Consider the following 13158-nt stretch of genomic DNA (forward strand, 5'->3'; position numbering starts at 1 on the left):
AGCTCCCTGGATTAACGGATCCGACAGGGTAAAGGGATGGAAAACGGAGGAAGGCGTTTCCTGACTCATGTTTGTGGCTTTGGCTCGCCTTTCGAAGGGAAGTGTGCCCGGGCTGGGGTGCGGGGGGCGTGGCGTGCGGGCGCGGGCCGCAAGCCCGCGTTGCCCCCGTGAGAACCCAGGACCCCTAACCACTGGACCACAGGGCAAACGCAGCGGCCGCCGGGCCAAAGAGAGCTGAAACCGTCGCGGAACGCTCCGGTCCCCTCCGCAGCCGGCCGCTCGCCCCTCCGCGGACTCAGCTCCGCAGCGGCGGCCCCACCCTCCCCGCAGGCCCGGGAGCCAGGCTGCGGCGGCGCCGCCCGCGAGGGAGGGGCCGGGCCCGGGGCGCCCTTCACGGCGGTGGTCTAATACTCACATACTGGAGTAAACTTTTAACCTGTAACTACTACTATTACTCACACCTGTAGTGGATATGGTAACGCATGTAACTCACTGGTAGAACAACTAGTCAATGACGTGATGAAAATCGACACTTCCGATTAATACGCTGACAGATGGGGCCCAGAGCTTCCCGGGCCTCAATTTCTCCAGGTTTAAATGGATAGAGACATTTAATTTGACGTGAGGTGTGCTAGTGGAAAAAAGCCAAACTGTGGCAAGTTGAAAGAGTAAGAAAAAAAGAACTCAACGTTCCCATACCGGGAGTCGAACCCGGGCCGCCTGGGTGAAAACCAGGAATCCTAACCGCTAGACCATATGGGAACTGACGGAAGCCTAACCTCCTCGATGCAACATATATTATTTGCGTCACCTTGTCGTCAGCACCACCACACCACGTCTGCGCACCTCAAGCCTTGCTCCGGCTGGTAGAAATCTGTGCTGACTGCGGCTGCGCGAGCCCGGGCTTCACGGACCCGCCCGCCTACGCACCGCCGCCCGGCACATCCGGGCCCCTCCCAGGGGCGGGAACTCCTCCTCCCGGAAGTGTTTCCAAGAACCGAAGCGAGGGTGGCTGGGTGCTAGTCGTAGTCACCGTCCGCACTAGCACACCCGCTGGGACCCTGCCCGCGCCGCCACTGAACCCCAACTTCAACAGTAAATAAAGGAAGGCTATTGCTTGTCCTTCGATGTCAACTGACATCTAAAACAAAAGACACCCCTTCTCCCCCCGCCCCAGTACCAGGTTCCCCGTGAAAGTCTTTTCCTCGAAAAGCAAAAACGGGGTGTTATCTTTCATTTTAGCTTGAAGATCTCACAGGTTGGCACTTTGTTGGTAACAGGTTTTGGTCTGAAATTTAACCTTTTGTGTGGGTGGAGGGATGCCCTTTTTCCTTCAGGCCACAGCGTTTGCTTTTCAGTGCTTCGATTAGGCTTTTTCACAGACGACTCAAGCTCAACGTAGTCCCCCGCCCAGCCCCGCCCCGGCCCGGCCAAAAAAAAAAAAAAAAAAAAAAAAAAATTCCCTCCAACCAGAAAATGTGCGCTACTGCGGTTAAAGTATGTATTAAAGGCTCAAGAATTAAAACAGAGTGGTTCCTGTGTCTGACATTAAGATCAATGAAACAGAATGGAACCGCCGGAACATGGTACGGGTATACAACATTGGGATTAATGGAAAGAAAAAGGTGGCATCACAAATCAGCGATAAGGGTGGTCCCCTGTATGTGGATCTGTGGTAGAAAAGAGGAAGCTGAGTGCAGGACTCACCCTGTACCTCACTTGAAAACACAAAAGTTCTTGAGGAAAACACGGGCGAATTCCCTCACCGTCACATCAACTACAATCCCAAAGCAAGAAGTCATAAAATAGCTGATTGATAAATTCAACTGTACTAAGAAAACTGACTTAAAAACACAAGAGCTGGGCTTCCCGGATGGCGCAGTGGTTGAACGTCCGCCTGCCGATGCAGGGGACACGGGTTCGTGCCCCGATCCGGGCAGATCCCACATGCCGCGGAGCGACATGGCCACTGAGCCTGCGCGTCCCGAGCCTGGGCTCCGCAACGGGAGAGGCCCCAACAGTGAGAGGCCCGCATACCGCAAAAAAAAAAAAACAAAACACAGCTGAGAGATGCTCATGATAGCTTTCACCTTGCTCTTTGAGCTATTCATTTGGTCTGTGCAGTTTAATGTAATGTGTTTTATTTTATAATAAAAAGTTCGTTTTTTTTTTAAACCACGATAAGCAAAATTAAAGACAAACTGGGAAAAAAATTTACATCTCATATTATGAACAAAAAACTAACATCCACCAAACATAACAATTAGCTCCTAGAAACTGCTAAAGATATCAACAGGCCAGTAGGAATATGAATTGACACAGAGTTCCTGGCCCTTCAACCAATTAAAAGACTCACTCTTGGAAAGATAAAGGCAAGTTTTTAAAAACCTGAATGGTCTCTTGAAAGATTTCCCTTGAAAATCTAGGTCCGATCCTTTTTACTTTCTGGCTTAAAACCTGCCAAGCGCTGCCCATTTACTGGGGTGTGTGTGTGTTTTATCGATGAGGAATCATTCTACCCTGATCTGTTAGCTGTGTATGGTTTTTTCCTCCATCAAAATCACCTTTAAGGATCTAGAGAAACCGAAGCACCTACTTCTTTTCCTTCCATGCCAGTAGCTGTGCAATATTTCATCCTTTAATGAAAAACCACAGCTGATTTATGCATCAGGTTGTTACAGTTGTTCAGTGATATGAACTAACCTAACAGGTCTGTGCCTGTCCCACATGAATATGTCCTGAGACAACAGAAGTCTAGAAGTGGTTTCAGAGTAGAGGCTTTCAACATTACTCACTTTGTCCCTTCAAACGTCCCCACCTAACAAAGTTGGAAACATGCAGACCAGAGAAGTATTAAGGAGGGAGGAATAGCTGGGGTGGGGGGCAATCTGTGAAGGAAGAAGGCCTGAGATAATGCAGCCACATCGAAGAACAGCTGTGCTCGCTGCCTTGCTTCTGTGGTGGCAGGTCAGGGAGCCCCGGGCTCCAGCTGCTTGAGTTTCTCCTGCAGCCCCTGGAGCTGGCTTCGACCCCAGTTGATGCGGATCTGAAGGCTGGCCATGTCTGCAGCCAGCTGCAGACCTAGAGGAAGAGGAGAGACTGTCACCATGGTATCTGTGGTGACAAATGACTCAGGGGGCTCTGGCCATCCCCAGGCCTCTCTGGCCTTCACACTCTTCCTAAAACATTCCAGGTATAGCCTTGCATTGGCTCCTCGAGAACCTCCCTGGACCCATACCCTCATGTCCTTTAGGTCGTTGCTAAAATGTCACCTCCTCAGAATACTTCCTTGACCCCATATATCACCCACCAGGAACTAAAAATTCACAGACCATAATATAGTCTCATGCCCTTATTTCCTTCCTTCTTTTCTCCATTATCACAGCCCCTCACTGCTCTTGTCCTCTCTCCTTCTACCTGTTTTCTCTGCCCCCAAGATCGGTCCCCACTCTGGATCCACCTCTACGTTGCTTTCACCTGATGCTTCTCCTGGAACAGCTGCTGTCAAGCCCTCCACACCACCCAGTCCACTGGCCAGTCCTGTCTTCAGTCTAACTGCCTGGCAGCAGAGCTGGCCACACACCTGATCACCTCCCTCCGGGGCACATCTTACCCTCTTGGTGTTGCTCCTGCCTCACTGCTGCTTCGATGTCTCCTCGACTGGTTTCTTCCCTTCTTTTTTCCCTTACTTCCTGTCCACATTCCCAGGACCTCTGCTGACCTCATCTCATTTCAACTTTAATGCTGTGTCTGTGTTAGCAACTTGGGAATTTAAAACCAGTGTTATGCAGTGGGCTGCCAAATCTCTCTCTCCAGCCCAGTCCTCTTCCAAACTCCAGATGCATGTGGCCAACCATCTGATCAGAATCTCCACCACACAGTCCCAGGAACACACCCCACACCGCTCCTGACTTCCCCTCGGCTGTTGCTGCTCCGCAGCCCTCCCACTCCAGGTGAGGGCATCCACCCTTTCAGGCATTCTGGCTAGAAACTGCGGGCTCATCCTTCACTCCGCTCCTTCCTTTACTGCCCAGTGGATCTGTCAGCAAATCCTGTGGCTTTTACTTGAAAAAACGTGCAGCTTTCCACCACTTACCTCATCCTCCACTAGACCACTGGCCTCCTCTCTGCCATTCCAGATACAACCTTGACTCAGAGCTCTGCCTTGGCTGGTCCCCGCACCTAGAACACTGTTCCCCCAGATCACCAAAGCTCTCTCCTTCATCTCTTCAGAGGCCTTTCCAGGATACCATTCAAAAAACAACTTCCCCAGCCCACTCCATACTCTACCTTATTTTTTCATAGCAAGTCTCATTACCTGGTATTATATTTAGGGCCTACTTATTTGTTTGCATGTTGTTTCTCTGCCCTCAATAGAATTAACATCCCATGAAGCTGTCTGTCCCTTTTGTTTACTGCCAGCACCTAATATGAACCTGGAACTCTGCCAACAGCGAATAAATGCTTTTTGAAAAAACAGAAGGTGTGCAACAAAAGTATGCAATGGAGAAAACCTGCAAAGCCCTTTGCAGACTAATCCCAGCCCTGGCATTAGTGCTCAAGTGCTCCCTGTAGATAGAGGGTCCACTCACCCTCCCGGAAGCTGGCTTGAGCTTGCCGTAGACTGTGAGGAACCAGGATTCCAAACCAGTTCAGAGGGTCCTGGGGAGCTGGGGAGGGGTCTGGCTCCGGGGTCCTCGTGAGACCCTTGCGCCTGCGCAGAACTGTAAAAAGAAAGGCTGGAGGTTGGGGGGCTTGTTACCGGGCCCTTGTTTTCTCAGTGACACAATGTTAAACTTCATTTGAGCTCATGATCCTAGAAAATACCGACAGTTGGAAAGTCCTCTCAACCTTTTACGTTCTGGAAAACAGCTTACTACAAAGAACCACCCTTCCCCTTGTGGTTCATGTGAATCCGTCCACTCTTTCTCTTGACCATCATAAAACCAGCAAATGACCCCCCTTGTTTACCCGTGAAAAAGCCACATACTGACTTTTCCCATTTCGCCTGAACATGCTGAAAGGCCAGACAGACCCTTCAACTCCCCGTTCTTTGTCTCACGAATGATTAACTGAGATTAGAAGCTTGTCCCGCTGAAACTGGCTAGACACAAATAAATATCTTCTGAGCAGCTGAGACTTCCTCTGATTGCAAAACAATCCCAACTGTAAAGGACCTCACCTATAACTTTCTCTCTCTCCCTGTAAAAGTCTAAGGCAAAAAACCACTCTGCTGAGATATTCTACATTCTGATCTTCAGATCTGGGGTGCTGTCTCTATCGCAACAGCTTAAATAAAATCATCTCCTCTGTTGTCCCGTGCATTTTGTCTTTGACATCGGAAGGGGCCCTACGGGAAGAAGGGGCGGGGGGACTCACCTGCCTCGCGGGGTCCCACCTCCTCTGGAGTCTGGGTGCCGGCTCTCACCATCCAGAACTTCTGGGGTTCGTCCTGGGCCTCGCTAAAGAACGAGAAGGGAGGCTGGACCTTTGGCGGCCCCGACCTGGCCCCTGCCTGCCCACCCGCTGCAGCGTGAAAGGGACCTCACCTGGTGCAGACGCGGACCTGGGGCTCCATGCGGGAGGCATACTGCAGAGGTCCTACCGACTTCGCACCCATGGCGTAGCGAGCTTTGGAGAGCGAGAGCCAGCCCTGGGAAGAGAGAGAAGAGCGGTGAAACTCAGTAACCTTCGCGTGCCGGCCCGCCCGCCCCAGGCTCCCACCTCCTCCACCCGGGCGTTCAGCGCCGCCCGCTTCGCCTCCAGTTCCTCCAGGTCCCCGAGCAGCTGCAGGATAAGGGAGTCCAGCTCGGCTCGCGGATTCCGCGCCGCCATGGGCTCCGCACACAGTCAGTAGCCAGCTCCCCAGGTCACCCAATCAGCGTCCGCCGTGCCAGAAGGACAGCCAGTAGGCGCGCGAGGTCCGTCCCCCGAGGGGGCGTTCCCAGCCTTGGGCCAAGACGCCCACTGGGTGGAGGCGATTCGCTTAGTTCCTTTCAGCATAAGCACCCTCAGAGCAGCGGCCCGGGGAGGTGATTAGCGCCTCGTCACGCGAGCACCGGCAGGGCACCAGCCACCCGGACAGTCGGCGAGACCTGTGGGTGTCTCCGAATCGCTTTTGGAATCGGCCGTTTTTTAAAGTACGGCTGTCGCAGTGGCGATGGAAGGAGGCATAGCTGTTCGGAAACCATTTTAAGGGAGGAGCGGCTTTAAATTCAGTTCTAGAACCGGCCGCTAGGCGATCATCCGGTCAATCGCTGTGCAGCTTTTACAGTTGCTGCACTATTTCGAGCCTACAACTATGATTATTTTAGCTGTTCGTCATCTTCTAATTGAGCATCCCGCTCCGCACGGTAGGTAGTGAAACCACGGCCGACGCCTTTATTAACGGCCGTTCTAAGCCACGTGACAGCACCTTGAACCACCCCCACCCCACCCCACCCCGCCTAGTGGTTGCTCCAGCTTCGGGCTGGCCAATCGCCTTGCGACTCCCAGCCATTTTAACTTTGGGCATTCTCGGCAGCAGCAGGATCTAGTGAGGCCTCTAGCGGCCTTCTCGGTTGAGGGCGGAAGCGACGACTGCGTGGTACCGGCGGCGCCAGCAGAGAACTCCTGGACTCACGTGGAAGTTGCGCCCAGGATGGTAGGAGGGATGGTTAAGCTCCTGTTTTGGAGGTCGGGGGCTCGCGGAGGCTGGGGATGTGGCCCGTGGGCTCGGGGCGGGTGTTTCCCGGGCCCGATCTTGCGCGGCGAAAAAGGTTTGTCTGAGCGGATCTGCTGTTTCCCAGCTGCGCCGCGAGGCCCGCCTTCGCCGCGAGTACCTGTATCGCAAGGCCTGTGAGGAGGCTCGGCGAACGGCCCAGGAGAGGAAGGACAAGGTTCGGCGTGCGCTCGAGGGTACGTCTGTCCCCGCCCCCCAGTCCCTGTAAAGACCCTTGGGCTTTCCTGTTAAAACCCAACGGGAAAAAGGCCAGTGGTGTCAAACGCTTTTAATTAGCATTTACTTGTGTTAGTATCTTTTCAAGTATTTACTGGTCATTTTTCTTTCCTGATGGATCTTCCTGATGGGTTGCAAATGTCGCTTTCATGATGGTGTGAATTACTTGTCATTTACGCTGCAGTATCCAGATTTTACAACTTGCGTAGTGATTTTATTTACAGTGTCTAGGTCTTCCCAAATTTAAACATTTCACGGGGTCCTGTATGTATTTCTCCTCTGTCGTTTTTATTCTTGCTACTTTTTTCACTACAAGGTAACAAGAATATCTTATTGTCTTTTAGTGCTGTTATGAGTCCCTTGTATTTTAAAACTGTTAACTCGTGTAGAACTTAATTTTATTTGCGTTGTAAATTAGGAATTTAACTTTGCACTATTTTCCCCGCTTTCCATTTGCCGTACTAATGAAGAGCCTGTCACACATGCCTGATTGGAAATGCCGTATTTATCCATATTTTGTTGGTTCTCATGTTGGTGGAGCTCTGTTTCCTATCTGATAGTACATCAACTCCATAGCTCTATTTTAGATTCACTTTGATTTTCTTAGGTTTTAGACATATAAAGTATATGAGGTATGTGTATGTAATACTTATGTCAAGCATAAAGTTAAACACCTGTGACCTATCTGCCCATGTTAAGAAATGAAAAATGATCAATATATTTAAATTCAGAAATATTTCCCTCAACTTAGAGGAACACAGTATTGAATACTGATTAAAAATGAACCATTTCCTTGCTGTTCTTTTTGAGGATTATCATGCTTGTTTGTATTCTTAAATCACATTGGCCGATTTTTAGTTGTAAAGGTAGTATTAGGTTGCGTGCATTCTTTTGCAGCTTTCTGTTTTGGTTCAGTGTTGTTTCTAAGATCCATTGAGTGTGGGTGGGGCTCCTGCAGGTTAACATTCCACAGGGTCTTCATCCATTTCCCTGTGGGTGCTGTTGAGCTTATTTTTAGTTTGGGGCAGGCCTGCTGCTGTGAACATTCTCTTCCATGTGCAAGAGTTTGTCCAGGGCATGTTGGAGGGACCTGCTGGGTTCGAGGGCGTGCTCCAAAGTGGGCATGCCCACAGCCTAGCCCCTCTGCCAAGTCCAGCGTTAGTTCACAGAGGAAACCTCTGACCCAGAGCATCACGATTAATGATTTTATTGTCGGAGGGTTTCTGGTCCACCTTTGTATAGAAAGAGCAGTTTCCATTTATTCTTTAAAAATTAATTGTTAGTTTTTTTCTAACTACGAAGGGAGTGTATACTTGTGATTAAGTATTTTAGAAACCCTTCAAGTCTTGAAACTCAGGAACCATAGTAAATGAAATCTCCTATAACCACTGTTAGCAGGGTGGCCTGTAGCCAAAAATAGTTGCATCCCTCTCCCCCAGTTACGTATCACCTCTCTGCTCGGAATGGAGTAAAAGGGGTATTTTTCCATCAAGTTTGTTCAGTGTTGTATAAACTGAAGGCTCCACGCAGGTGTCTCACTAGCCCCTCTGTCTTCCCTCTGCAGAGAACCGCCTGATTCCCACCGAGTTACGCAAGGAGGCTCTGGCCTTACAGGGTTCCCTGGAGTTTGACGATGCCGGCGGTGAAGGTGACCTTCCCTGACCCTGTGGGCCAGCCTCACTCCCTGCTGTTGAGCCCACTGGCTTCCATGTCATTCCTCAGACACCTTGAAGAAAGGTTGTGCAGCTCCCACTCCTGAAACTGTCCCCCAGGTGCCCTCGTGGCTCCGTACAGATGACACCTCAGGGGACCTCTCCCTGAGTGCTCCCAATTCCATTTACATGACACAGTATTACCCCACTTTCTGCTTTGCTTTGTCTGTTGATTGTCCCCCTTACTAGGACGGTGGGCTCTGCTGGGGCCGAAGAGTGTCCATTTTGTTCACTGCTGTGTCCTCAGCTACCAGCACTTCATTGGCACTCAGATGTCTCATTCACTGCATTATTCAACAAATAGGAAAGGAATCACAAACATTATAAATATTTGTTATGAGGGAATGGAGCCCGATACCTTTGGCCTTAACAGAATCTGGACTGGGGCTAACATGGTAGCTACTGGCTCCATGTGATTACTACAGCTTTAATGAACTAAAATTCAATCAAATATAAAGATTCAGTTCCTTGGTCACACTTCTGTTTGTAGCCAGTGTGGCTGGGGGCCACCCTGTTGGCCCAGAGCAGGTAGAGAGCCTTTCCATCCTTGAAGGTGTCATCAGTGCTGTTGTAGGTGGATGTGGCCGCCCCAGGGTAGCATTTCACTTCTCTAGACAACGTCACGTTCTTGCGCCTCACGCTCCGAACAGGTGTGACCAGCCACGTGGATGATGAGTATCGATGGGCAGGGGTTGAGGATCCCAAGGTCATGATCACTACTTCCCGAGATCCCAGTTCCCGCCTCAAGATGTTTGCAAAGGTACCAGTAGATGGGGAGTTAGTGGGAGATGCTCCGGCCCCAGGAGCCCCAGTCCTAACCAGAGGGAGTTCACACGCAGGAGCTGAAGCTGGTGTTCCCAGGCGCCCAGCGCATGAACCGTGGCCGGCACGAGGTAGGGGCGCTGGTGCGAGCCTGCAAAGCCAACGGGGTCACTGACCTGCTGGTCGTCCACGAGCATCGAGGCACACCTGGTAAGGCTGAAGGGAGGGGGGCAGGCTGCTGCCCTGATGGCCGGCCGGGAGCAAAGGGTCTCTGACGGCTTACCTGGCCCTGCCAGTGGGGCTCATTGTCAGCCACCTGCCCTTTGGCCCAACCGCGTACTTCACGCTGTGCAACGTGGTCATGCGGCATGACGTCCCCGACCTGGGCACTGCGTCGGAGGCCAAGCCTCACCTGATTATGCATGGCTTCTCCTCCCGCCTGGGGAAGCGGGTGAGTCTGAGGCCGTGGGGTGAGGGCTGGGGGCCTGGGGTGCCAGGCAGGCTGGGCATTCGCCACGTTTCTGCCTTCTGCCCCAGGTGTCTGACATACTCCGCTACCTGTTCCCTGTGCCCAGAGATGACAGCCGCCGGGTCATCACCTTCGCCAACCAGGACGACTACATCTCCTTCCGGTGGGTCAGTGGGCTGGGCCCGAGCGGTGTCCTGACCTTTGTGTCCCTGTGCTCTTTGCTGTCGACCCCGAAGCTGCTCCCTGCCTCCCCTCACTCCTGCCCTGCCCCCCTGCCCCAGGCACCACGTGTACAAGAAGACCAGCCACCGCGACGTGGAGCTGACCGAGGCTGGGCCTCGCTTTGAGCTGAAGTGTGAGTCTGGGGCTTTATCCCACATCTGGTGGGGGGCGTGCTGGCTGTGTGAGTGACCACATCTCATCCCCCTTTGCCAGTGTACATGATCCGTCTGGGCACGCTGGAACAGGAGGCCACAGCAGATGTGGAGTGGCGCTGGCACCCCTACACCAACACCGCGCACAAGAGGGTCTTCCTGAGTGCTGAGTGAGCCCACTCCCCAGTCAGGATGTGGACCTGGACCCGGGAGCTGGGGAGAGGTCAGAATAAAGTCTGTTTGCCACAGCACCCTGCTAGCCTCTGAGTGGCCAGGACAGGGCTGTCAGGCTGAGCGTGAAGGATGTGGGGTCTCCTCAGCTGGGGACCTGATAGCTCTGGGACATTCTCAGGCCTGGTGGTGACGTCGTGTCTAGGACAAGGCAGGCCTGATGTGCTGGCTTGCCCCTGGGCCACAGTGGGTGTGGTGCTACCCTGGGAGATTTGGCGCTGCTTTCTGTCACTCAGGAGTCGGGGCCCTGTGACTTCATCATCTGGGAGTGGAGATAATAATGTGAGCATGGAAGTCTCACTTAGAGCAGGGCTTGGCGCTGGGGCCAGCTCTCAGCCAGAGACAGACAGAAAATAAACAAGAGGCAAACCATTTATTCACTTCATTGTGGCCTCCTTTGAGTGTGATTAAAGTTCCTCAGAGAACCCAGTGCACTTGGACTCACCAGCAGTGGAAAGCTTTATAATGACCATCTTTCCCTTTAAGGGTCTCCTTAGGCTCTCCCTGGATTACCGAGGATATTTCTAGGTTATCTAGGATGTCTGGTATGTGTGGATTCACCACTCTTTGATGGTCGCACACTCAAGTTGTTTCCTATTTTTACTACCACAAACATTGCTTCAAGAACATTGAACATACCTCTGTGCATATTTATGCGAGTATATCTGATGAGTAAAGTACTGCAAGTGGAATTGTGTCTTGAAAATGATTATAGATGCTGCAGAATTGTGCTCCAGGAGGCTGTCTCTCCCAGCCACTGTCATCAGATCTGAGTGTTTCCTGTGTCCTTGTAGGCACTGTGAACTGTCAGACTTTGCATCTTGCCCGAGCTCTAGGTGCAAAATGGGTCCTCAGTTGAATTAGCATTTCTTTAATTATGACAGAGGTTATGCATCTTCAAATACTCATTGATTATTAGTGTATGTGTATTCTCTGGGACCTGTTAGCTCTTTATAGAAACAGTTGTTCACCTCTATGTTGATTGATTGTTTTAAGTCTTTTAATTGTGGAGAATTCCAAACATAAGAGCTGAGAGGACTGTACAGTGAGTCCATGAGCCCATCTCAATGTTGACCAGTCTGGTTTCCTTCATAGCCCCACCCACTCCCTTTATCCACTCCATTCGTTTATTTTGAAGCAAATCCCAGACACCATATCATTTCATCCATAAATATTTCCACGTATCTCTGAAAGATAAGACTCAACAGGAATAACAATACCACTGTCGCACCTAAAAAATCAACAATTATTCCGAATTCTTCACGTTAATGTTCAGTTTCCCTGATTACGTTATGTTTGTTTGCACTAGGATCCAACTTAGGTCCATTCATTGCAAATGATTGACAAGTCTCTTGTCTTTTTTAAAACAGCTTTATTGAGATATAATGCACGTGTCCCACACAGTTCACCTGTTTAAAGTGTACAATTAAATATTTTTTTATCATATTCACAGGGTTGTACAACCATCACCACAGTCTAATTTTAGAGCATTTTTGTCCCTCCTAAAAGAAACTCCATACTCTTTAGCTGTCACTTCCCATTCCTCTCCAACCATCTCCCAACTCTCAGCCCCCAGCCCCTTGTAGCCACTAATCTACTTTTGGTTTCTGTAGACTTGCCTATTCTGGACATTCCATAGGAACTGTGATAGGGAAGAACCTTTTGTATTCTATTACAAGCTAATCACTAAAGGGATGTTGCCTGTAAGCTTGAGTTATACATAATGGCTCATCTCTGGGAACCCTGCTTCCCAGGTAATGAGCTAAAATACCTTTGTTTAACTCACAGGAAACATCCTGACCAGGTCCACCTGTAAATGACTGCAGGGAGGAAGAAATTAACACATCCTCTCCAGAGGCTGATGGGAACCAGGAAGTGTTGGACTTTATTTCCTCCCCTCCTAGTATAAAAGGAGCCTGAATTCTAACTCAGGCAAGATGGTTCTTTGGGGCACGAGCCCAGCATCTTCTCGGTTTGCTGGCTTCCTGAATAAAGTCTTATGCCTTGTCCCAACAACTCGTCTCTCGATTATTGGCCTGTAGTGCGGCGAGCAGTATGAGCTTCAACTTGGTAACGGAACGGAATCATACGATATGTGGTGTTAGTTAGCATTGTTCTCAAAATTTATCCATGTCGTAGCATGTGTCAGTACTTCATTCCTTTTTGTATTGCTAAACAGTGTTCTATTGCGTGTGTGTACCTTATTTATCCGTCAGTTTATGAAATTTGGTTTGTTTTTCACTTTTGGGCTATTTTGATAATGCTGCTATGAGCATCTGTGTATAAGTTCTAAGTCTCTTTTATCCTATAGAATTCTCTTTTTAATTTTTTTTCTTTGTAATTTATTCAGTTAGGAAATTGGTTTGTCTTGTGGAGTTTCCAGAGTCTGGAACAAAAGCCCTCCCAAAGGCAGTTACCTCCAATCACTGGTGGATGCAAGCTGCCACTTGTAACTGGAGAGACTGGCATTTTTCCTTTTTTGCCAAATGCCAGACTTGTAGGTGGGCCAACAGGTCAGCCCACACCCAATCCAAAAGTTCGTAACAGAGTGGAGCAGTGGGAGAATTTTTTCAAATTTTTTGTTCCCTTTTGTGGCCTAGCAAAAAAGAAGAACTGTTCAATAGGGATGTCAGTAGTCTTATCTCCGCATAAGCCTTCTAGGTGAGGGTGGTG

At 50.2% G+C, this 13158-nt stretch overlaps 2 protein-coding genes across 4 annotated transcripts; one reads left to right on the forward strand and one right to left on the reverse strand.

Annotated features, from left to right (window-relative positions):
* Positions 1–2450: 2450 nt before the first annotated feature.
* On the reverse strand, positions 2451–5835 carry VMA22 (vacuolar ATPase assembly factor VMA22; the record flags this gene model as incomplete). 2 transcript variants are annotated; one of them, XM_079709650.1, is made up of 5 exons in its annotated part: positions 2451–3081; positions 4593–4724; positions 5380–5462; positions 5550–5653; positions 5749–5835. In XM_079709650.1, 5 exons carry the CDS (start codon positions 5833–5835, stop codon positions 2969–2971), a joined length of 519 nt encoding a protein of 172 aa, XP_079565776.1. In that variant the 3' UTR covers positions 2451–2968. The 2 variants fall into 2 exon arrangements, with proteins under 2 accessions (XP_079565776.1, XP_079565775.1); XM_079709649.1 differs by having other exon boundaries at positions 5725–5835.
* A 710-nt stretch (positions 5836–6545) lies between these two features.
* IMP4 (IMP U3 small nucleolar ribonucleoprotein 4) lies at positions 6546–12493 on the forward strand. 2 transcript variants are annotated; one of them, XM_079710105.1, is made up of 10 exons: positions 6546–6643; positions 6789–6897; positions 8502–8585; positions 9300–9409; positions 9489–9621; positions 9708–9862; positions 9949–10043; positions 10162–10235; positions 10316–10477; positions 12274–12493. In XM_079710105.1, exons 1-9 carry the CDS (start codon positions 6641–6643, stop codon positions 10426–10428), a joined length of 876 nt encoding a protein of 291 aa, XP_079566231.1. In that variant the 5' UTR covers positions 6546–6640; the 3' UTR covers positions 10429–10477; positions 12274–12493. The 2 variants fall into 2 exon arrangements, 1 of the variants encoding a protein (XP_079566231.1); XR_013811045.1 differs by lacking the exon at positions 10162–10235.
* The last annotated feature ends 665 nt before the right edge of the window (positions 12494–13158 follow it).

This window comes from Hyperoodon ampullatus, assembly GCF_949752795.1.
Source record: "Hyperoodon ampullatus genome assembly, chromosome: 8".
Lineage (NCBI taxonomy): Eukaryota > Metazoa > Chordata > Mammalia > Artiodactyla > Ziphiidae > Hyperoodon > Hyperoodon ampullatus.

Bases quoted from the DNA above. Each gene is read 5' to 3' on its own strand.
- IMP4 (XM_079710105.1), top strand. The intron at 9,622-9,707 runs GTAAGGCTGAAG...TGGCCCTGCCAG, and splicing joins CGAGCATCGAGGCACACCTG to TGGGGCTCATTGTCAGCCAC. The intron at 9,863-9,948 runs GTGAGTCTGAGG...CTTCTGCCCCAG, and splicing joins CCTCCCGCCTGGGGAAGCGG to GTGTCTGACATACTCCGCTA.